The sequence below is a fragment of the Anomalospiza imberbis genome, chromosome 4 (genome assembly GCF_031753505.1).
Source record: "Anomalospiza imberbis isolate Cuckoo-Finch-1a 21T00152 chromosome 4, ASM3175350v1, whole genome shotgun sequence".
Classification (NCBI taxonomy): domain Eukaryota; kingdom Metazoa; phylum Chordata; class Aves; order Passeriformes; family Viduidae; genus Anomalospiza; species Anomalospiza imberbis.
The window spans coordinates 69459453-69481961 of record NC_089684.1 but is presented as its reverse complement, the minus strand read 5'-3'; the positions used below and the strand labels follow the sequence as shown (position 1 = coordinate 69481961).

At 38.6% G+C, this 22509-nt stretch overlaps 1 protein-coding gene across 9 annotated transcripts in view; it reads left to right on the top strand.

The window, feature by feature from the left end:
- Positions 1 to 22509, top strand: part of CTNNA2 (catenin alpha 2) — a 463302-nt gene that overhangs the window by 99603 nt on the left and 341190 nt on the right. For all 9 annotated transcript variants that reach the window (XM_068189021.1, XM_068189024.1, XM_068189023.1 and 6 more), the window contains 3 exons: positions 11864 to 12030; positions 15770 to 15889; positions 17910 to 18176. In XM_068189021.1, the coding sequence (XP_068045122.1) occupies positions 11864 to 12030; positions 15770 to 15889; positions 17910 to 18176 (554 nt within the window). The remainder of the gene's footprint in view (positions 1 to 11863; positions 12031 to 15769; positions 15890 to 17909; positions 18177 to 22509) is intronic.

Here is a 22509-nt window from a genome sequence, read left to right as displayed (position 1 = left end):
GCAGGGGGGTTGGAACTAGATAGTCTTTTAAGGTCCCAACCCAAACCATTCCATGATTTTATGACTTTCTGTACACATTAAGGAGAAAACTTAATTTAGGCTTTTTGGGAGAACTGCTGATGGTACTGGTTCTTGGTAATGCCAACTGGCTGTCCAAGGATCTTCTCTTTTTCTCTATTCTCTGCACCATTTCCAAAAGATTTATTTCTGTTTAGCCTTGGCTGGAGCTTTTGTGATATTCATTTCACTTTTCAGTGTTTTGTTTAAGCTCATGTTAGTTTAAATTTATGAAAGCGACTTCCATCTCCCGGGTATGTTTATTATACAGGGTAGTTGGTGTTTGATATATTGCCTGAACATGCCAGTTTGAGACAGATTTTGCAAAAGCAGTGATATAAGTTTGGAAAATAATATAAATTAATACATTTGGCAATTTTTTATACTTTATTTATTTACATTGTCTTTCTTGAAGATTTTATGCTGTTGTGGCTTTATATCAGGATAAAATCAGAATAAAATTTCTTTAACATACCAACTTCTGACAGTTGTCAAATATAAAATTATACTCAGAAACTGAAAGATAGGGAAGTAGTGTTTCCTCCAGAAATATTTAACTTGAATATTAAAATCAAATCCTAAGACTACTGCTTGTTCTTTTACAGGAAATATTACTGTTAGTAAAGGTTTTATTTGAGAAAGTATTGCAGAAATGCAGCACAGTTTAAAAAAATATATCCCTATCAAGGGACTGTAACTAGGTCATGTTTTGCAGTAAATATTTAACTCCACCACCCATTAGTATGCATGAAATTTCTGGATTCAGGTCAAATTTGGAGAACAGTTTCACTAGAATTTAAATTAAGAAAATTATGAAAAGAAAAAAAAAAAATCTTACAAATTGGAATAGGTACCACAGGCAGTTATCTTGCCCTGTTCTGTCTTGCAGCAGTAATTCCCAAACTGGATAGGCTTAATCCACAGTGAGTAATCCTCAGCAGCATTTAATGTGCAGCCTTTTCAATTAAGTTTTGAGCTAACCATGAGCAATGTTCTGCAAGGAGATTTCCTCCATGCATGAAATCTGTATTTGTGTCCCCTCTGTGCGTAATTCAATGTGGAGATTGGAGCTGAAGTCCCTGACCCCTCAGAACGGTTCTGTGAAGCTGCAGAGCACCACAGGGTGAGCATCTCGACCTCCCTTTTTGAAGGCTCTTCTGATTTATGTGTTACTGAAACTTCCTCTGAGTCCCAGCTGAGTGCTGGAAATGAAATCACTGTTGATCCATTAGGCAGAAATTCTGAACTGAAATTCTTTTTCTTCGACGTTAAAAAAAAAAAAAAAAAGGAAATAAAAAAGGAAATGTTTGAGTCATCTTTGATCTGGAAAATCAGTTATTTTAGTCTTTTGGATCAAAAGTATTTGGAAGGAAATTCCTTTTAGCCTGGCAGAGGAGTGACCTCAGATGACTGTGTAGGTCAGTGATGGAAGTTTTTAGCAGAGCAAAGGAACCGAGAGTTTCACCAGCTGTCTGATGAAGGATAGGGAAACTTGTGGGAGATCAGGAGTGGTGCAGAGACTTTGTCTGGGATATTCAAATCGAGAAGTAGCATACTGAAGAGAGAAAGAGTCAGGGAGATGAGCTTAAGGTTTGGTCACTGCTTTATGCTTCCGTCCCTGAACAGTGAATTTTCAGTCTCTCAAAAACTAACTAGAAAATTGCAAGAATGACTTTATGATGATTACACACACACACACAAAAAAAAAAAAAAAAAGAATTGCCAACAAACTTTTACAATGAAATTTCATTCCGTTGAGTAAATTCTGCAAGGGAATTAAGTTTTTAAAAGTGATATTTTCTGTGTTCTGCAAAGGAATTAAGTTTTTAAAAGTGATATTTTCTGCATTTAGAAAGTAACTGTAAACACTGCTATAATTCATCTAACATGTGAGGATCTTGGGTTTGGATCCATGTTACCGGGATAATTTCCGCTTAGTTAAAAGCGGGAATGGCGTTAAACTGAAGGAGGGCAGGTTTACTTTAGATGCGAGGGGAAAATCCTCCCTGTGGGGCTGGTGAGGCCCTGGCACAGCTTGCCCAGAGAAGCTGTGGGAGCGGAGGCTCTTCCTTTCATGGCGGCCTTTGCAGAAGGTGCTTGTTTATGGTTTGCATAAACTATGTCTTTAGCAGTTAGCCACTGCTAAAGACGCCTTTCGCAATTAGAAACCGTTTTGACGCGAATTTTGCAAACTGTGGCGGCAGCAAGGAAAGCCAGCAAGGTCCCGGGGTGAGGCCGCCACGTGCTTGTGCGGACAGAGCGCTCCTTCCATCCCCGCACGCCACAGCGGCCGTGGCAGAGCCCGTAAACGGCGGGAACAGCAGCGGGAGCGACGCAGATCCCACACGAGCTGGAAAGTCTTTTGTCTGCCTCTAGAACTGCTCTGTGGGCTCCTGCCTTTCTGGTACGGGTTGCTGCCATCTTGTCTCTTTGTTCCTGGGGCCCACGGTCACCCTTTTGGAGGGGAAGGGTGTGGCGCCATCTTCCCTTTGTCCCTCAGCCACACGGCCGCCTCAGGCAGGCACCATCTTGGGAAGGCTAATCCCAACATTTTGGGTCTCTCTTTGTGTCCGTGAGGTTTGTGAGATGGGCAATTTTGTGTCTAGTAGTTATTCACTGTTGTTTTTAGCCTGTTGTTGCTCCATTTGTTAGTAAACAGTTGCTTTTTCACTTATATCTACTCATAATCTTTCCTTACTGGTGGCAGGGGATTGGTTGGAATTAAGTGGAGGTGACTGACTTCGGAGTGTCCAACTTTATAAATGGTCTTAAAACAAGACACTGCCCTTTATCTGGAAGGGTTCAAGCTGGATGGCGCTTGGAGCAACCTGGTCTAGTGGAATGTCCCCCTGTCCATGGCAGGGGATGGAAAAAGATGAGCTGTAAGGTCTCTTCCAACCCAAACCATTCCATGATTCTGTGATTACCCAGTGGCATTCAATGAGAAAGATACAAGCAGTCCTTGGAGCACTAAGCTCTATCTGGGAGTCTTCCTTGCTCCCCTGCTCAGTCCTTCTATTTGCCTACAGTACGTTTTGTTCTGTGTTCTTTATTTTTTGACTGCATTTTCCATGGCAGTCATCCAACTTCAGAAGTTGTATAAAAGCTTCTTTCTCCCATACAGATTAGGCTTTAATTTTGGATATGGTTTCAGAAAGTGGTATACGACAAGAGAAGTATTAAAAATGACAGCATGAAAATTTGAAATATACTTTCTAATATCTGAGTCCTAAAAGATGCTTAGTCAGTATATAAAAGGCTTTAATTTATTGCCTTTCCATTTACCATTTTGAACACGTCTTTTTCTGAAGTACATTTTTCACATACTACAAAGGCCAGTAATGCTTTACAGAGTGAGGGAATATAAAATGTTATAATCAAATAACAGGCGCTGATTTCCTCTGAGAAGTGTCAAATTATAGCATTCTGATCTCCAGCTATCTTGTTCTCTCTGTTTTAATGCCTTTATCAGAGACAAATTCTTTTTAGACTTTAGATCTGTGAGATATTACAGCTGCTGTTTATATATGAACATGGGAAAAGGATCCTATTCTGTATAGCTGATGGAATTTAGAATTATTTTTATATTTACTAAAAATAAAATTGTAGGCTCTCCACTGATTTTGATTTCAGATGTTTGCAAATTTCATTCAGCTGTAATTGTTCCAATTGACTTTGAGATCTGTGCTTTTTTTTGGGGGGGAGGGGTTAGTTGTAGATTAGTCAGTTGTTAACCTCTGTTCATATTATGTGATTTCTACGGTATGTGATGAAATACATATGTTTTTTCTTCAGAAAATGTCACCTCTACTTCCTTTCACCTGTTTGTGCTGGACTTTATGGTTTTAAATAGTTTCTTATTTTATTTATTCAACACTTAGCTGTCTGAACAGAGAATTTGGGTGGAACTTGGGCAAAAAAGGAGAGTCTGTGACCTTTGTGAAAAGGGACAAGGGATGGAGGGATGGGCAGCTCAGGAAAGTTACAGGGACATTTGGAGGTCATGCAGGGAGAAAATGGCAAGGGCCAAAGCCCAGCTAGGACTGAAACCTGGCTGCTGGCATAGAAAACCAATAAAAAAGGATTCTATAAATTCATGAACGATTGGAGTAGAACCAGTTTTGGGGGCTTCATTCAGAGATGTTCCCATCTCTGCCCTTCAGCTCAGAGCACTGGGTACATGAAGGACAACTCTTACTCTTGGAGACTGAAGCAAAGAAGGAATTTAGTACCTCAGCATTCTCCTCATCCTTTGTGACTGAGTTTTGCTCTGCATCCAGTAAAGGATGGACATCATGGAATCATGGAATGGTTTGGGATGAAAGGGACCTTACAGCTCATCTGGTTCCAATGCTCTGCCATGGGCAGGGACTCCTTTCACCAGACCAGGTTACTCAGAGCCATCTCCAGCCTTGATTCCCCTCAGCCTCCCTTCTGCCATGCCCAGGTATTTAGAAAGGACAGTCCTGGCACTCAACCATCGTTTTTTTCTATTACCTATACAGGCTTAGACTAATGATCATTTCTCTTTGTTCTCATTACAAACCTAATGATAATCATGTCTTGTTTATGAGCCTTTTCCTGTGCACAACAGCAATCTGCCTTTCTGGGTGTTGATGGAGGGCTATAGATTAGTTTTGTGTTTTGATCTCTTAACTGGAATTTAAATTCACACCATGAAGCTCAGTTATCTCATTATATCTCTGTACAGAAGCTCTTGCAATTTTTAAACATCCAAGCAATGAGTGTAGTTATATAAAAGAGCTCTTATATTAACACATAGGTGTCACTGCATGTATGTGAATTCCCACTGAAACTGGCAATAAATTCTTAGGTTACTAAAATGTTGCCAAGTCAAAATTGGTTTTGTAGTCTTCAAAAAATAATTTTTAAATGTAATTCCCAATTTTGGAAAGATAAACTTAATTTTTCAGGTAAGCTGAGGCCTTGAGTATGATTTTAGAATCTTTGGTTGTTTTATGGTGAAAAAATGACTGCATCTGATCTCAAATGTAGGTTATTATAAACAATGTGTGCAGATTATGTGAACTAACAGAAGAAATGAAATAAATTTTTAAAAGTGCTCTTGTACCTTTTATCTATTTCTCTGTATAAATCTGCAGATGCTCTCTCTGTGTTTTATGTTTTCTTCTTCTTCAACTTTTCCCTGTTGTAAGTCTATACCGAAGATTTTCCCTGTGCTGATGACTCTCCCATGTCTGCTTTTCTCCTTTCTCATCCTCTCTCATACTGGAGTATCTTTCTAAATTTTTGTATTGAAAATATTCCTGTTATTTTTATTTATTGGCTGCAAACCCCTCAGCTGTCCAACATTAATGTGCCAGTCCTCTTAATCCCGGCTGGGGTTGTGGGAAGGTTTTTTTTTACTTTTAGCCATGTTTGTTCCCCAGATTAAGCTGTGCTCACTGCTTCTCTTACTGCTTCTGTCAAGATATTCAGGTAGGATCTAAGTGTAAGGAAAAGGATAAATTAGCAGGAATACAAAAGTGACCCTCAAAATGAATAGGGTGTTGATAATCCACCAGACTGATCAATCTCATCATCAGTCCTTCCCCCTCTTCACATTGCTTCCCATGTGCTGACATTATCAACTTGCTGCTCCCTCTTTTTCACAGATCACTGGGATTTTTTGATAAATTTTGTTATGAAAATGCATCTTGCTGGAAAATATCAACCCTTTGAACTGAAGCTTATCTCAAAAAATATCAATTTCAAATAAACTCTTTATTGGGTATTTTTTTTTCATATGATGATAGAGAGTGATTCTAATTATGATTTTGAACTTAGTTCATGGTGCCTTGGGCACAGATAGAATCTACCCTTGAACATGCTTTCCTGTACAGTATTTGTGAGCCTCTTCAAGCCCCAAAATAAAATAATATCCAGAATGGTGGAATCTGTGTGCCTGATGCTGAATGCCACAGTTGTCTTCTTGGAGTGCTTCCTTTTCCATGAATTTTGGGTGCTTTTCCAATGTTGCTCCTTTCTATACCTTTCTATAAGTGGAGGGCATTGCTCTGATGTGTTAAATTTTTAAATGAAAGTTCTATTTAAATTAATAAATTGTTACACAGAAACCCATTAAATTATTAAACTTAAGATGTTAATCACTAGGACTTACAGATTTTTCTTTGTCAGTTCCATTCATTTTAGTCCTTTTTTACAATAATGATTTTAATAAATGTACCACGCACAGTTCACCAGAAAGACAGCAACTTTTCCTGACATTTTCCGCTGTAGTTTCTTGTTTAGGTGATGAACTATTCTACTCATTTTGAATGTGCTTCTTGATGCAACCTTGCAGCATTTGGATAAAGAAGAAGATACTTATTTTAAATTAGAGATTTCAGATTTTTAGTATGAACATAGAAGTTGTGGGAAAATTGGTAGTTGAATTACTTGCTGATAGGACAAGGGAGAAGAGATTTCAACTTGGAGTAGATGTAGATGGGATATTGGGCAAAAATTATTTCTCTCTCAGGGTGAGGAGGCTCTGCACAGGTTGCCCAGAGAAGCTGTGGTTGCCCCTGGATCCCTGGAAGTGTCCAAGGCCAGGTTGGACATTGGGGCTTGGAGCAACCTGGGCTAGTGGGAGGTGTCCCTGCCCATGGCAGGGGTGGGACAATATGGTCTTTGATGTCCCTTCCATCCCAAAACTCTCTGTGATTCCATGTTTCTGTCAAACATTGTGGTTCAGCAGCATGATTTTTGCCAGGATACAAATAAAGCCACATTATAGTTCAGTTGAGCTTGAGTTTTTAAATTTGTCTCTATATTTATTGATATCTCAAAAGGTCCAATGTGTTTTTGTGTTCTCAGACACAGTGCTGAGCATCTAAAATGTTCATGTTGATGTTCCCTGAACTCTTCAGTTCAGTAAAGGCAGATCAGTTTAGTGTGTCCCTGAAGGATGTTAATCCTTGGAGTAACTGAGTTGCAGACAATGAGGGATTAGAGATGCTAATGTATCCTCACATCCCAAACAATTTAGTTTTGAATTGAAACTTAATTGGTGTTTTATTGTACTTAAGTGTATCAGTGATGTTCCAAATGCACTATTAATCTGAGTATTAATTAGAAAATTTCTTCCTAAAACATAACATTTATGGATAAATTGTCTCACATTATCATAGATATTGGCTAAATATCTTAAAAGTTCTGTATTCTTGCTGTTTTCAGTCCCTCAGGAAAGAAGCAGTTGGGTTAATTAAAATTACATATTTTAATGGTCCATGAAGTGAATGATGTGGTCTGTTCTTGGATCTAAGAGAGAACATTGAATTTAAAATACCTACTAGATTTAAGGATATCCATTGTGCTTTAAAATGCAGAGTGATTCATCTTCCATCACTCTGTCTAAATATCAAATGTAAAGTGAGTCAAATGTAAGTGAACTGGATTGTCTGTATAATCAGTTCCAGAGAGACACAGCTCCAGGAGCTGAAATGCGACAGGAGAAGATCAGGCTTGATCAGAGATTGCCTTTTCTGGCCTTGAAATCCATTAAAACGATGAGAACAGTGGTCATCCTCCCACAAATGGAGAACAAAGTCCCAGCTGCAAGTGGAAGAGGAGATGAGTTTAGGGGACATAGCAGTAAAGATGTAGGAAAAAGGTTTTAAGGAAAGGGAAGACTAAACAGCCATTTGTGTGATGCTTTTAGAATTCTGAATAGGATTTTTGATGCATATTTATATTTAGTAAGTATGTAGGATGAAAATGGTCTACAAATTACTTCCCACATTCTGATAATGTCAAACAGAGGGTAATACTGAAATGAACATATTATGGAGACTGGATTTTAAAGTACTGTAAACAAAATTAGACTTTTTAAGAGATGTGGTAAATAATCAATGTGATTAATAAGGTAGGAGGAATATAGACAGTGAGAAACCAACCAACTAGGACCAGATTAAGGTCATTATTCCTAAAATTTGACTGTTCAGGTATATACTGGTATGGAAAGTGAGTGATCCTACTCTGGTGAATTTCTAGACAAATCCAAGGGGGATAAAATTGTAGATCTTTGCACCCTGAAAGGTTTACTTCCTCTTAACAAGACAACATCCATGATGAAAGGATTAAAAACCTGCTTACGTAATTTAAATATACCTAATTAATAATTATGGGTTGTTCAAATCTATCATATCATCAATTAGTATAATCCTCACTCTTTTATATGGAATCTGCAACTCAGTTTAGGTCTATATGTTATTATAATTTAGGATAGCTTCATAACAGTGCTTTTGCTCTAATTATGAGGAGAGAACTCTAAAATACTTCCATTATGTCATAAATCAGTTGTTCTGTCTTTTTAATCTTGGACATGCAGAACAAAAGGAAAAATCTGAAAGAAAGTGATTAATTAGACTGTAGCTTTATGAACTTCTTCCATTTGGGAACTGCTCAGGAGTGGTGCATCCAATCAATTTGTCATTGTTCTGGTAATTATTTCCAGGTGTTTGGTGTATTGTCAGCATCCCCTACTGATCACAGCTGTTCTCTAGATTGCTACTCTGTGCCCATCCTCTATCTCTTAAATAAACACTTCAAGGCTTTGGAAAAAATGACATTTCCTCTATCTATTAACCATTGAAAGCTTTGGTTCAATCCTTTCCTCACAGGTAGGTGTTTTACCTTAAGTCTGCTCATGAAATTCCAGTAGCTTTTATTACCTTTGCAATCATCTGTTGATAGATGTTTGCAGTTGTTAAGCTCTGGGGACATGGTGGGATTGTTGGGGTGTCCTGTGTAGGGCCAGGTGCTGGACTCAGTGATCCCTACAGTTCCAACCCAGGATATTCTGGGATTCCATGAGTATTTCTTGTAGCTGCAAATGGTCCTAGAAACCTGCAGTTCTTGTCATTTGTACTCCAGAAGCAGAGTTGTTTCATGGGGCTGCTGTAATGATTATAGAAATGGATATTGTGTACAATTAGAAGGGACTGAAGTACTGCCTTTAGTCTGTTAGGACTCCTCACAAAAATTCACAAAGGAAAAAAGGGACAATAGGGACAAGAGTGGAAGAAGCACACAGTGAAACTGAAGGACAAATGGGTCATGAGAAGAAATGGATTTAAATTATCTACAAATACAGGCAGTATGGCATTAAATTGTCTGTAGTGAAAAGAACCTGTCAGATTCTGGAGTTCATTTTGGAGTGAGTTTCCCACTTCACATAGGATTAATTGGGGTTAAATGTCTGAGCTGTTTCTAAGATGGAAGCTTGGTAAGTTTATGAGTGTAGCTATTATCATATTAAGATCATTATTAATTATCTTATCACTTGACTGATTGCAGTGGCAAGGAAGCAGACCTGATGGCTTCAGATGTCTGTGTTTCTTGTGTCGACCCAATTTGCACTGAAAGTAATTTAATATAGATTACAGAACAACTTGAAATGCATTTGGAAAGAAATGGATAACTAAATGTAGGGTTGACTTTTTCCAGATAAAAAGGTTTCTCTAAAAAATAATTGGGCTAGCTGAAGCTCCACTCATACCTTTAGCCTAAGAGCAATTTGATACCACTGCTGTAAAAGGATTAAAACACGTTAATTGGCACTGAGACAAATGAGCCTTCCTCGCCATAACTGCTAGTTTCTTTGGTTATTAGATTCTAAATTATGAACTACTAGATCTTGTTAAGTTTTAAGCAACCTGCTGTGAACTTTTACACTCATACTTTTTTGGTTTGCTTATTTGATTATGTCTCTTTAATAATTTTTACTTCATTATTTTGGAGATTTATTTCACCTAATGTGAGCTTTCTAAGATTAAATATCTCATCCAAACTCTTTTAATGGGTTTTTGGATTTGTTTATTTCCTTTTGACCCTCTGTGCATTTTCCCTCTGCCCTTGAGTGTTGATTTATAAATCTTTTTGCAAGGGATATCTCCTTGGATATTCAAGTGTTAGAAGATAATTTTCCTTCTTGCTTTCCTGGTGCCACTGGCCAATTATCAAATGTTACTTCTTTCTTTCATAGTCCAATATAAATATTTACCTGATGCTACACACTGCTAATTTGGCAGAAAACGGTAAAATCTCTTCAGTACCCAAATGGAAGTGAAACAATTTTCAGGCATCTGATTCCAAAATCAAAAGCTTGCTTTGGCTGCCATTTCAGCTTGAATTTTTTTCTAAAATTCAGTACTTTCACTTACAAGGGTTTTGCTGCTGGATGCTTGGAATCACTTCCATCTCATCTGAATCCTACTTAGAGCTTAAATAAGGGAAGGTCTTGCTGGGATTTCCTGTGGTTGCTTGTGTGCCCTTGGGTTCAATCAGCTCAATATGTTCCAAGAGTGCATTTTGGAGCAAACTCTTTATTTACTCTGGGACTCTTGGTTTCCCTCAATAAATAATTGAAGGGAAGATGATGCCTTACAATGTTTCACTGGTTCGATGAAGCCAGTCCTGCACTGGGATCAAATTCCCAGTTAGGAAACTCACATCCAACCCTTGCTCACATGCTGGGCTCTCAGCTGTTCTGTGGTTGCTCTCAATATCTCCTTTTACAGGAAATATTTGAGTCATTGACTCATAGTAATAATAGTAGTAGTGAAGTTTTATTCCCCATTTTTAGCACACTCTCAGCCAAGAGTTGTGGATAAATTTTTCAAACAACTGCTTGAATTAAAGTATGTGTTAGAAAAAATCTTTGAGGCATCAGAATTCCTTGCTTCTCGTTTCAGTGATTTTTGGCACAGGGGTAAAATGCATGGGAAGGTAGGGACAGCAAACTGTGGTCCTCCTCCAGAAACCTGTTCTTTTTTACCTTGAATTTCAGCTCTGTGATGCTGAGCAGTATAGCATTTAAGTATGTTTAGAAATTTGGTTTGTTCTCCTTCTATTCAGCAAGGATTGTTTGTTATTTGTCTCCTGAGAAATTTCTAGAGAGTTTTGCCAACCCGATGGAAAGCTAAGAGGAATATGTAGCTTTAGAAATGAGCCAGTTGAATTGTATTTTGAAATTTTGTATTATCGTCTTATCATCCAAGATACACTGCTTGCAAATTAAAATTTGAACATGCAGTCCTAATGGTAAATATAATAAGGAAAATGGTTCTGATGGGAATGAATCACTGTGGCCATCTTAAATCTCTCCCCCACTATTTGCATTGTCTTATGGGAAGTTTAGCCATCTGGGATTTTTTTTTAATGTTGTTGTAATGGTCTTAAAAACAATGTAAATATGCATTGATTTCACATTAGAAATACTTTCTTTTTGAGGTTCTGCACTGGAGACAAACAGGAATTCTTTTAACTACAGCAAATTTGGGTTAATATAAAATCTGTGAATCATAGCCAGGCTAGGAGAGGTGGGGTTTTTCAGCCTGGAGAAGAGGAGGCTCCAGGGAGACCTTCCAGTGCCTAAATGGACTCCAGGAGAGCTGGAGAGAGACTTGGGACACAGCATGGAGTGGCAGGACAAGAGGGAATGCCTTCCAACTGCCAGGGTGCAGGGTTAGATGGGATATTGGGAAGGAGTTCTTGCCTGTGAGTGTGGGGAGGCCCTGTAAGGGTTGCCCAGGGAAGCTGTTGCTGCCCCTGGATCCCTGGAAATGTCCACAGAGAAGTTAGACAGAGCTTGGATTGCCCTGGGACAGTGGAAGGTGTCCCTGGGGTGGAACTGGATGGGCTTTAAATCCCCTTCCAACCCGTGGTTCTCTGATCTTTTTCCCAGCAGCACTTAGTTCATATACTTTGTGGAAGAATAAAACCCACAAGGCTGAGAGCTGACCTAAAGCTAACCCGAGCACCGTTTGTGTTCCGCTCCCAGGAGAGACGATGCGGATCGCCTCGTCGGAGTTCGCGGACGACCCCTGCTCCTCGGTGAAGAGGGGCACCATGGTGCGCGCCGCCCGGGCCCTGCTCTCGGCCGTCACTCGCCTGCTCATCCTGGCTGACATGGCTGATGTCATGAGGCTCCTCTCACACCTCAAAATCGTAGGCGTCTTTCACCTTCTCTGTTGGGTTTGTGTGCTTTGTGCGTGGAAAAACGGGATAAATCAGCTGGGAAGGTGACTGTCCACGGTCCCTGCTCTCCACCTGGTTCTCTTAAAGCTGATCAGCAGTGGGAGTTAACACATTTCTGCATTAGTCTCATTCGTTTTCTAATTCTGCAGAAACTAATATTTGAGCACTTAAAGGAAAATTTGTGAGCTATCTTCAGTGACTGGATAATACTGCTGTTAAACAGCTCTCTGACCTGAACTGAAGCATTTGCTCCCCTCACATCCTATCCCAGTTTCTTTCCTAGAATTTTTGTTTTCTGCCACAGTTTAGGTACTGTAGTTGTCTCCTCTTCTTTTTTTTCTCTTTGTGACTTCTGAATACATCTGAAGATCAAATGTTTAATTTGGAGAGAGACAATAGTACAACTGTTTAATCAAAGAATAAAGAGGGATTAAAGATTACCAGATAGTTTGGGGAGATTTATATTCACTTTTGACCACCACCATTCACATTTTTATACAGGAGTATTAAAAAGAGTTTAAGTCTAAACTAAGAAGTACATTTTTCCACCCTCCCTAGCTGTTGCAATGTTACATTTTTATTGCAGAAACATATCAAAAACCTTTGAAACAAAATAAGATTGTGCAGAAAATCATATACAGTATATTTAAAGCCTGCAGAATGTGTGTGTGAGTTTAACAGAAGAGATGGAGAGTTGCTTCTTTTTAGCAACTGTTCAAAATGTATTTCCCTTTTTTTTTTTTTTTAATTTGTCTTTTTGACAGTATAACTGTACAACAATCTCGTGTTCTGGAAAAACAGTGAGAACCCTTCAACTTGCAAACTGTGCAGATAACCTAAATAGCTGGAAAACCGTTTTCATAAGGAAAGAGGGCGATTTTTCAGCACAGGTTCTAGTGAGCTCTGCTTTAATGAATAAAATGCTGCTCTCAGAATTGTCAGCACATGGCTCTGGTTACGTGCAGTGTAAGCAGTGTGTCTCTCCAATATGCTTAGAATTTTTCCTCTCTATAATGCACCATGTAACTGTAATTCAAATTGTCCTTTCCTAGCAAGGCCACCACTTGAATATCATAAACAACAGTTTTTTTTCTGAACAGTATGATGAAAATTTGTATTCAAGCTCTTTCATGGGCAATGAGAAATTCTGTTTTCCCATTTGCAGCAGAGTACTCTGTAAAGTATGTAAAGTGCAAATGTCCAGTGCTGGTTTGTAAGTGGCTGTATTTACCGGCACAGTTTGCAGCCCAGATTTGCAAGGGCTGTGTCTGGCAGTGTGGTTTGTAACCTCCGCATTTACCTAATGGTATTACAAGTGTGGTTTCAGAAGTCAGTGATCTCTGGTTCTTTTCAGAAAAATTCAACATAAGGACTTTAACTGTCACTTTTATTTCATGTTAAAAAGGGCAATTTATTTCCGAGGATTGAACATGTAAATATCCTTATTTTACCACTTTGCCATGCTAACTGCTTTTAGACAAATGAATTACTAGGGGGAAAAGTGGTTATGCTATACAAAATTGACAGAGTAACAGCTCTTCTATTGACTCAAAGGTAACCTTCAAAGACTTGTGTAAGTTACCCATAAAATTAATGAACTAAAATAATTCTGCATGTCAGAGTAATGAAGCCTGATTTATGCTGAATTGTGCTGTAATCAGTTTTCTCTGAAAGCATGTCAAAGACTTCCCAGGAAATGGTGCATTTTAATTAGTGTTTTAGAGGGGATATATGCAGGTGCTTTCTGGAAGGACTCTTGGTCATTGCATTCAGGTTATCTTTTGCACTGCTAAAATTAGAAATAGTGGTTATTGCAGAAGCTTTTGTAACACATTAAAAAACCATATACCATTATATTATGTGGTCATGCACACAGAGAATTATAGATCTATTGTAATTAACTCCAGGCTAGTTAATCAGAGGAACAGATCAGCTGAGTGTTTTCTCAAGGATGGAGAACTTGCCCCAGTATGAATTTGTAAAAAAGAAATTATAATAATAAAAATATCATTAGAAAGGAGCTTGGGCTCCTGTCCTTTCTAGTATTTCTCATAACTGATTTCTTCATTTTGGAATCTGTGGTCTTAAGCCCTGAATAACATGATCGAGTACGATCAGCATCCTTTGAAATCTGTTTATTAGAGTGGAATCTCTGACAAATTTTTCAGGAGTTCTATTTAATATGCAGTAGGATTTAGAAAAATGTGTATCAGTTTGTCATGCCTGTGCTTGGCATTGCAAACAATAAAGATAAAACTTTCAGGTATTTTAATGTTAATGTTTCTTGATTAAAAAGGAAAATGCAGATATGTTGCAAGAAGTTCTGCAAGAGCAAAATATTTAATACAAGGATGATTTTGTAATTTGTGTTAATGGTAAGGCAGTCAGTTCATTTTTTAAAAACTCTGTTCTCCTTAAGAGTAAAAAGAAGAGGTAATTTGGATTCTGAGTAAGCTTGTAGCTTGTAAATCAGCAGAACTTGGTTTATGATTTCCAACGTAACAGCTATGAATTTATGTTCCTGAATTATGCATTTTCCAATAGAAATGTATGAGTTTGCTACTCTACTGCCCTGCAATTTGTAAATCTGCAGTAAGTAGGTAAGAGCTCAAAATGAAAATATACTCTCAGTGGTAGGAAAACACAGAGCAACTCAAGCAATAAAAAGATGGGTTCTGCACATAATTGTGCCTTTCTAAACTATTAGACACCAGCTACTGCTGAATTTATCAATTCCCAGCAGTGTCTGCAGAGCTGCAAACCCCTGCTTGTCCCCATGCCAATAAGCCCTTGCCTTTTGAGGGGAAGATTTGTTATGCATGTTCTTATGAACTGCAGCTTTTAGCTAACAATAGCTTTTATCAAGAAGGATCAGTAGCATCTTTTCAGTTCTCACTATTTTTGCTTGGAATTGCATTTTTATCTTGTGAGGGAGAGAAGTACAACTTTGAATTCCCATCTAGTCACAGTAATGCGTCCTTTACTTATTGCATGAAAAGAGCATTTTATCCCTTTAGATATTTTTCTTGCTTTGCGTAAGGTAAAGGTTCACAATACATTTGGTGGATCAACTTGTTGGTATAACTGGAGTTTTATATTTTTGTCTGTTAGCTACAGCATCACTGCAAAAATGCAGGTGTGGGTTTTTTGATAATTCTTTTCTCAGTGTTAAGTAACTAAAGAATGAAAGCTCAGAGCTGAGGAAAAAAAGAAATAATACAAATATTCTGGGTTGAAGCTATCATTTGTTTCACAAAGACTGTTTTGGATTTATCAGGGTAAATTTAAACCTTAATGGTAAGTTTTAATTTCCTTTTTATATATTTCATGTCCAGAAGTGATAACTTTATTTGTTTTCCCAAAAAGCCCGTACCACACATTAAGAACATACTCATGTATTTTCATTTGAACTCTTCAGATATTAAGTATTTCATCTGATAAGTGTGGGCGGGGAAATTAAAACATTGATATCTTTAACATTAGCTTTACATGATCCCAAAGCACAGTAAATGGACAGTAATGCAGAGAGACAGCTGCTCTATTAAAAACCTAATTAAAGTTCATGGGACTCTCATAAAGCTTCTGTACAGTGATGGATGTGAAACCTAAATTGGGTCCATGTAAGACAGAGTATTGGGTGGAACAGTCACAGAGTGATTTTTCAAAGAGTGGATTAAAATGCTGACAGGGCTGATTTATTGTATTGTAGGTAGAGGAGGCACTAGAAGCTGTGAAAAATGCAACAAATGAGCAAGATTTAGCCAATCGTTTTAAGGAATTTGGGAAGGAAATGGTTAAACTGAACTATGTCGCTGCGAGGAGACAACAGGTGAGTACAGGACTGGTTGGAAAAGTCCATCTTCATTCTAAAGTTCTCCTGCTCTATGTCCAAGTCTGGTTTAAAATGCACGGTGAACCATTAGGTGCTATGTCATAGCCTATAACTGAATCCCACTGATAATTTTTGAATGTGATGAAGTGTTTCAGAAGTGCCGTTTCTTTAAGAGTACCTTCCTAGAGGCCTCAATTAATAACAGATTGAAGGGTGAAAAGGGAAGTGATTCAGGAGGTTAAGGGTAGTTTTAATTTGATGATTATTCCCATTTAATTCTAACCTATGCAGATTTCAGGTCGTTCTGACAGCTGGTAAAGCACCAGCCCTTTGCTAGTTCAGTATAATTCAAATTCGGGAGGAACAGAAATCTACTTTGTGCTTAAAATCATTATTAATAATTTTCAGATTTTTTTAAAATTATTCATTTATCCATTTATTCAATGCTAAGGCAGCTGAAAAAGAGACCTGAAATTCACAATAACATTTATTCAAGGCTGGTCATTGTACAACTTTGCAATAAAGATAGCTTTTCCCTGAACCCTGCTCTTTTCAAGTTGTATATGGTCTCTCTAACTTCAATTATATTTGAATACCACCAATAATTCAAGGATGTGCCATCTTTGTACTGCATTGAACACTGGATTTGGAAAGCTGGCAGTGTTTTTATGAAAAACAGCATTTTGAGAGTTATACTAAAATTGAATCATTGAATAACTCAAGTTGGAAGAGACCTGTAAGGATCATCAAGCTCATCTCCCTGCTCCTTGCAGGACTACAGAAAGCAAACCATCTGACTAAGGCAAATAAATTAAAATGTAGAATCTAGGCACTATATGGAGAATGCTCTTCTGTACATTCAGACACTTCCCCTGTGGAAACAGAGCTGCAAATATGGGAAAAAGAGAAAAATGTGAAAGTTAATGGATGTTTATATCTCTTAAGTTCTCATTGAAGACACAAGAATATGGCAAAAATTCTCTCTGAAGACTGTTACCTGCCAGGCACGTGTGGTTGAAATTAATCAGTGGGTAGAACCTTTAAATCCAGAATATCTGGGTCCTCTTTCATTGTTGGTGATTGATTCCATGTGTGGACATAAATAAACTATTCAGCTCTCAAGACTGGTTTGTTCATAGTTTTAAAGTAGAAGTAATAATATTTTGTTATTTCTAATGAATATTATGAGGACTGTCTTAATGTTTATAAGGCTTTCAAGGACAATATGATATACACTATAACTGAAAAAAAATCAGGTGTTAATAATAATAACGGTAATTCTGATAACATATTGTGCAGTATCTGATTCTTGTTGTCAGAGGAAACAAAAGAAAGTATCTGTCATATTCTAAATATAAAAACTCTAAATTATATGAGGAATAGAGCAAAATAGAAAAGGAAGCAAAAAAGAAACATTGAGAGGCATATATATTAGGTCTTTAAGATCTACAACCATACGGTGTTAGGTTATAGGTTGGGCTGGATGATCTCAAAGGTCTTTTTCAACTTAGTTAATTCTTTAATTCTTTAATTCTATGTTTTCCAACCTGGTTAATTCTTTAATTCTATGATACTCATCTATGTAATACTTCTAGTTTGATTATTTAAAGGTCTACCTTATGATAATTTTATAAAGGGTATGTGTGTAGTAATTAGAAAGACAAAGCACTTGTGCAACGGGAATGTTGCACTTGCATTGCCATTATGGAATCAGCAGAAGGAATCCAGTTGTTTGGGAAAAGTAATTTTGAATGTTTTATGTACATTTTTAATGGGTTTTTGCAAAAGGGAAGTGACTCTTTGGTAAGATATTGCGAGCAGAATGTAACAGCTGTAGTGACACAGAAGGACTTCCTTGGGCAGGAGGGGAATTCTTTCGGTGATTTATGGTGGGTTCTGCCATGGATTCCATCTCTGCCAAACCACTGCATGGCGTCCGTGCCCGGATGCTCAAGGCAATGCATTCTAACAGAAACCCTTTGGCTTCCGACTCTAAAAGCTGTGTGTTCTCATCCAGGAGCTGAAGGACCCTCACTGCAGGGACGAGATGGCCGCGGCCCGCGGGGCTCTGAAGAAGAACGCCACCATGTTGTACACGGCCTCGCAGGCCTTCCTGCGCCACCCCGACGTCGCGGCCACCAGGGCCAACAGGGACTACGTCTTCAAGCAAGTGCAGGAAGCAATTGCTGGCATCTCCAACGCTGCCCAGGCCACCTCGCCCACCGATGAGAACAAGGGCCACACTGGCATAGGGGAGCTCGCTGCTGCTTTGAATGAGTTTGATGTAAGTACCAGCAGGGTGTGGAGAATGAAGTGTTTCTCCACACAATCTACAGAGCTTTTAGCTAAGTTGTTCTTATACAGGACTGAAATTCCCCTTTTCATTCACATCTATTTCCTCAGAGGCAAAGGGCAGACATCGATTTGTATTGGTTTTGGTGAGGAATAATTGTTTGCTGCTAATGGACTGGACTTAAAAGGAGTTATTTGTGCTCATATGCAGTGGCTGGGATAGTGAGAAAAATAAGTTCTTGTTATCCTTAGGATCCTTGACAAATCTCAGTACATGGTTCTAGAAAATGCAAAGTCTGATTAATCTGGCAGTTTAGTTATGTGACCAAGATCTGGGGTTGCTTGAGTCGTAAAATCATGTTTGTCTAGCAAGTCAGGAAGACAAGACAAAAAAAATGGTGATGGAGCTCAATGTCCTGGAAACATTAACATTCAACTTGAATCATGAATTATGTTAATCAAAGGCATGGAAAAAGCATCTTTCAAACAGAGTTGATAGCAGTCAGTTCAGCTGTGGGCAAAGTGCTGTGGCCTCTGTTCCAGCAATAGATACAGTTTTGCTTAAGCAACTTTCCTGACAGCAAATTGTTTAGCTGTTAATTTCATTAGCAGTCCTGTCTGATGATTTCTCACTATCTCACATGTGAGGATTGTTCTTCAGGCAGTGAACAAAAAGGTCGTTGCAGACAGTCTCTGACAAAATTTTCATCTTCCATTTTGACTTAAGGCAAAGACTTGTTGAAGTTATGACTGGGGAATGGTGTCCTTTTCACTTTGATTAAGACACAAGGTTGCAATCCCAGCATCTGTCACAAGCAATCAGGAGCTGCTCAGTCCTGCTGCATTTATGGCTGGAAGTGGAGGTGTAGTGCAGGTGGTTCTTCCCACAGCATGTTGGACTGCGCTTGTCTCCTCCATCTATTCTTACATCTGTGGCTTTCCTGCACAAATGTGGGTTAAGATTTAAGGAATTGCTCAGGGGTTTCAGGGCCCTCTCAGCTCACAGGTCCCTGGTTGGTAAGATCCTGGGAAAAATATCCCTGTGTGCTGTGACTGTGCTCTGGCTTTTGTGTGGGACTTTGCACGTTATGGACAGCAAAGGTTTGACAAACAGGGACAGAAAACATGTGACTTCTCAGTCCCAAACTGATGATGCTGCTGCTGCCTTCTGGAAAAAGGGCTGTTGTTCAACGCAAAGAGAGTTGTTGTGCTTAGTGAAAATAAACGTAGTGAAGACTGTACAAGACATCAGATATTGTCCCCTGCCTCTATGAGAATATTCACCCTTTTTCTCCTCAGGTAAAGTCTTCTCCACTTTCAGTGATGTTGCAGGAGCCATGCATGTGTGTGGGAGATGTGTAGCCACAGTAGTGTGTTCATAATTATATATAATTACATGTGGAAAAAAACAGCCTTTTTGGGGAGTTCTCTCTTTCTCATTTTAGGAAACTAGATGAAAACTTTGACTTACAAGGGTACAGAGACTGAAACAATTATATGATTCATTTTCTAACTCACTGCTTAGCTGTTGAGTGAGATTTATTCCTACTTAATTTTGCATCAAAGATGGCATTCCCTAACCTCCAGGGAAAGTCAAAATTTATAGCTGGTGATGGTGGGATGATTGTGAATTTATCTTTATGTTTTACAAACAAGAAAACAAACAATATTAGCAGATTAGTGAAACTATGTCATGAGTTAAAAGGTGGTGGAGAAAAAATACTTGCTTTTTATGGTGGCAGTATACTACTTCAGCAAGGAAAAGGACCTTTGTATTTTCTAATGAAAATAATTTTACAGAATATTTATTTTACAGTCTCAGTCATATTAATTGGGATCAGTTTATATTTGGTAGGAAGTGCTTACTAAACCCTGCATTATATGCCAAGAAGATTATTCTGTATTAAAAATAAGTTTACAGTTTTTTTCCATAATTTTAACACTTCTCAGCCTTCATTATTTCAAAATTCATAATAAGTGTTCTGAGTTTAGCGCTTCAAATTACTGCAGTGTGAATAATTTGAACATTTTCTCAGTCAAAATATCATCACATGGAATACAAATAATTATTCTACCTATTTGAAGCACAGCCATTGTGTTTAACTAGGTGTTTTGGTAATTGTCACACTCTATACACTGGGGGGTTGTGTAAAGTCACCTGTGAGTTATTAGCAGCAAAGTTTTGAAGATAGTTGTCATTTATTGCTTCTCACAGATAATTTATGTAGAAATAAGGAGAGTTCACAAATCTGTTCCTTAGTAGATTTTTTTTCCTTTAAAGTCCTATTTGAAGTTGATTGATGACAAAAGAATGTGTTTAATGCCTTGTTGCTTTGTCCTTTCACTTCCATGTTGCTGCTTTAATCTTAGATCATTTAAATATAGGTATTCCTGGTCTTAACTAGTGATTTATTATTAAAATTTGGCATATATTTTATGCTCATGAAATATTTCTGAGTTCTTAATGCAAATGGAGGTGCACAGTTTATTTCCCCCGCATGATATTTGGCCAAATTTATGGAAGTTGCATAGATAAATTTTTGAAGAACTTACTTTGAACTCTGAAAAGGCTCTGTTTTCACTCAGGAAATGGTAGTTTTGATCTGGTAAGCTCTCATCTCTTCTGGTTATGGAGGGACTGCTTTGTTGGCACATGTTAAACTGTGGGATGGATTTATCTAGTGTCCTCCCCTTATGGTGTCCAGCAGAGACAGGACCTACACATCAAACTGGAGTGTGGTGGGGAGGTAGATGAAAAGAGAATGAAATTATTGAGTGAGAAGAAATGCAATAAGAAGGACCAGGAAACTGGGCTGGGTGCAAACTGAGATGAAGGTAGATGGCATCGACACTGGTGTGCGTTGGGTAACTGCAAAGGGGTAAAAATATATGTGGATGTAAAAATATATATGTATATCTAGAAATAAAGGAATAACTTTGTTCAGGGAAGGGAGTGGAGCTGGGGAAGGGTCTGGAGCCCCAGGAGCAGCTGAGTGAGCTGGAAAGGGGCTCAGCCTGGAGAAAAGGAGGCTCAGGAGGGACCTTGTGGCTCTGCACAACTCCTGACAGGAGGGGACAGCCAGGGGGGGTCGGGCTCTGCTCCCAGGGAACAGGGACAGGAGGAGAGGGAACGGCCTCAGGCTGGGCCAGGGGAGGTTCAGATTGGGTATCTGGGAAGTTTTCTTCACCCAACAGCTTGTCCAACCCTGGCACAGCTGCCTGGGGCAGTGGTGGAGTCCCCATCCCTGGGGGAATTTAAAAGCCATGGGGGTGTGGCACTTGGGGATGGGGGTTATTGGTGGCCTTGGCAGGGCTTTTCCAATCCAAACAATGCTGTGATTCCATGAGTGTCTGTGCCACAGCAAGGGCTGCACACAGATTGCTGGGGAACGTGTTCTCCATGATGGAATAGAGAGGGGGCAGTGACAGGCAAAAATAGGATTTACTGGGCACTTGGGATCTCTGGTGAGTAGGAGGGTGCCTGCTCTGAGAATATGGACTGGGATTACAATTCCTGAGTCCCGAGGAGTGGAGCTGTGTCAGTGGGATGTGCTGACAACACCTCAGAAGTGCTAATCACAGAGGAAATTCAGATTCTAGGGGGTTCAGACCTACATTTCTTTACATTTCAAGCAATTCTAAATAATTTCCTTTAGATTTGGATATGAAAAATGAGGACAATCATTCTTGTACAGTGCTGGGATGGTGGGTGTAATGGTGTTGCAAATATAAAGCTGTTTACTATGCATGCACCATAACTCCATAAAAAGGATTATTCCTGTGTTTGAAGCAAGGCTTGAATAATCTGCAGTAAAATTAAATAGAATTTATAAATCTTCTGACTTAGAGAGGGGAGGAGAAGATACCTAAAGGAAAAAAGGACCAAAACTCCTTTTCTCCACTGATGCCAAAAGCAAATATCTGTTGTTTTCTGTATTGCTCCAGAAAGAACTGATGAGATGGCTTAGCTGACTTTTCTCCCTGTCTTTCGTGTTTATGTGTGCAGGTTCTGCCCCCAGCAATGGAATAAAATGATATTTTGTTTGTTAAAATAAATATATAGTGCTTAGTTTTAATATATGTTAATCCAAACAGGCAAGCCCTATAGCTGATGTTTTTTTAGCTGATGTATTAACTTTTTTTATATTTTTTAATATTGGATTTATTGTTTCTCTATGTTTTGTCTTTAAAATTGCAGTCCAGCAGTCTTGGTCCTTGTTACATCACCAGCTGCTGAGCCTGTGGGTCACCCCTTTACTCTCTGATTTTTGAGTATGAAAATAATCTGGTTTATAAAGGAATTTAAAGGAATATAAGGGGAAGTG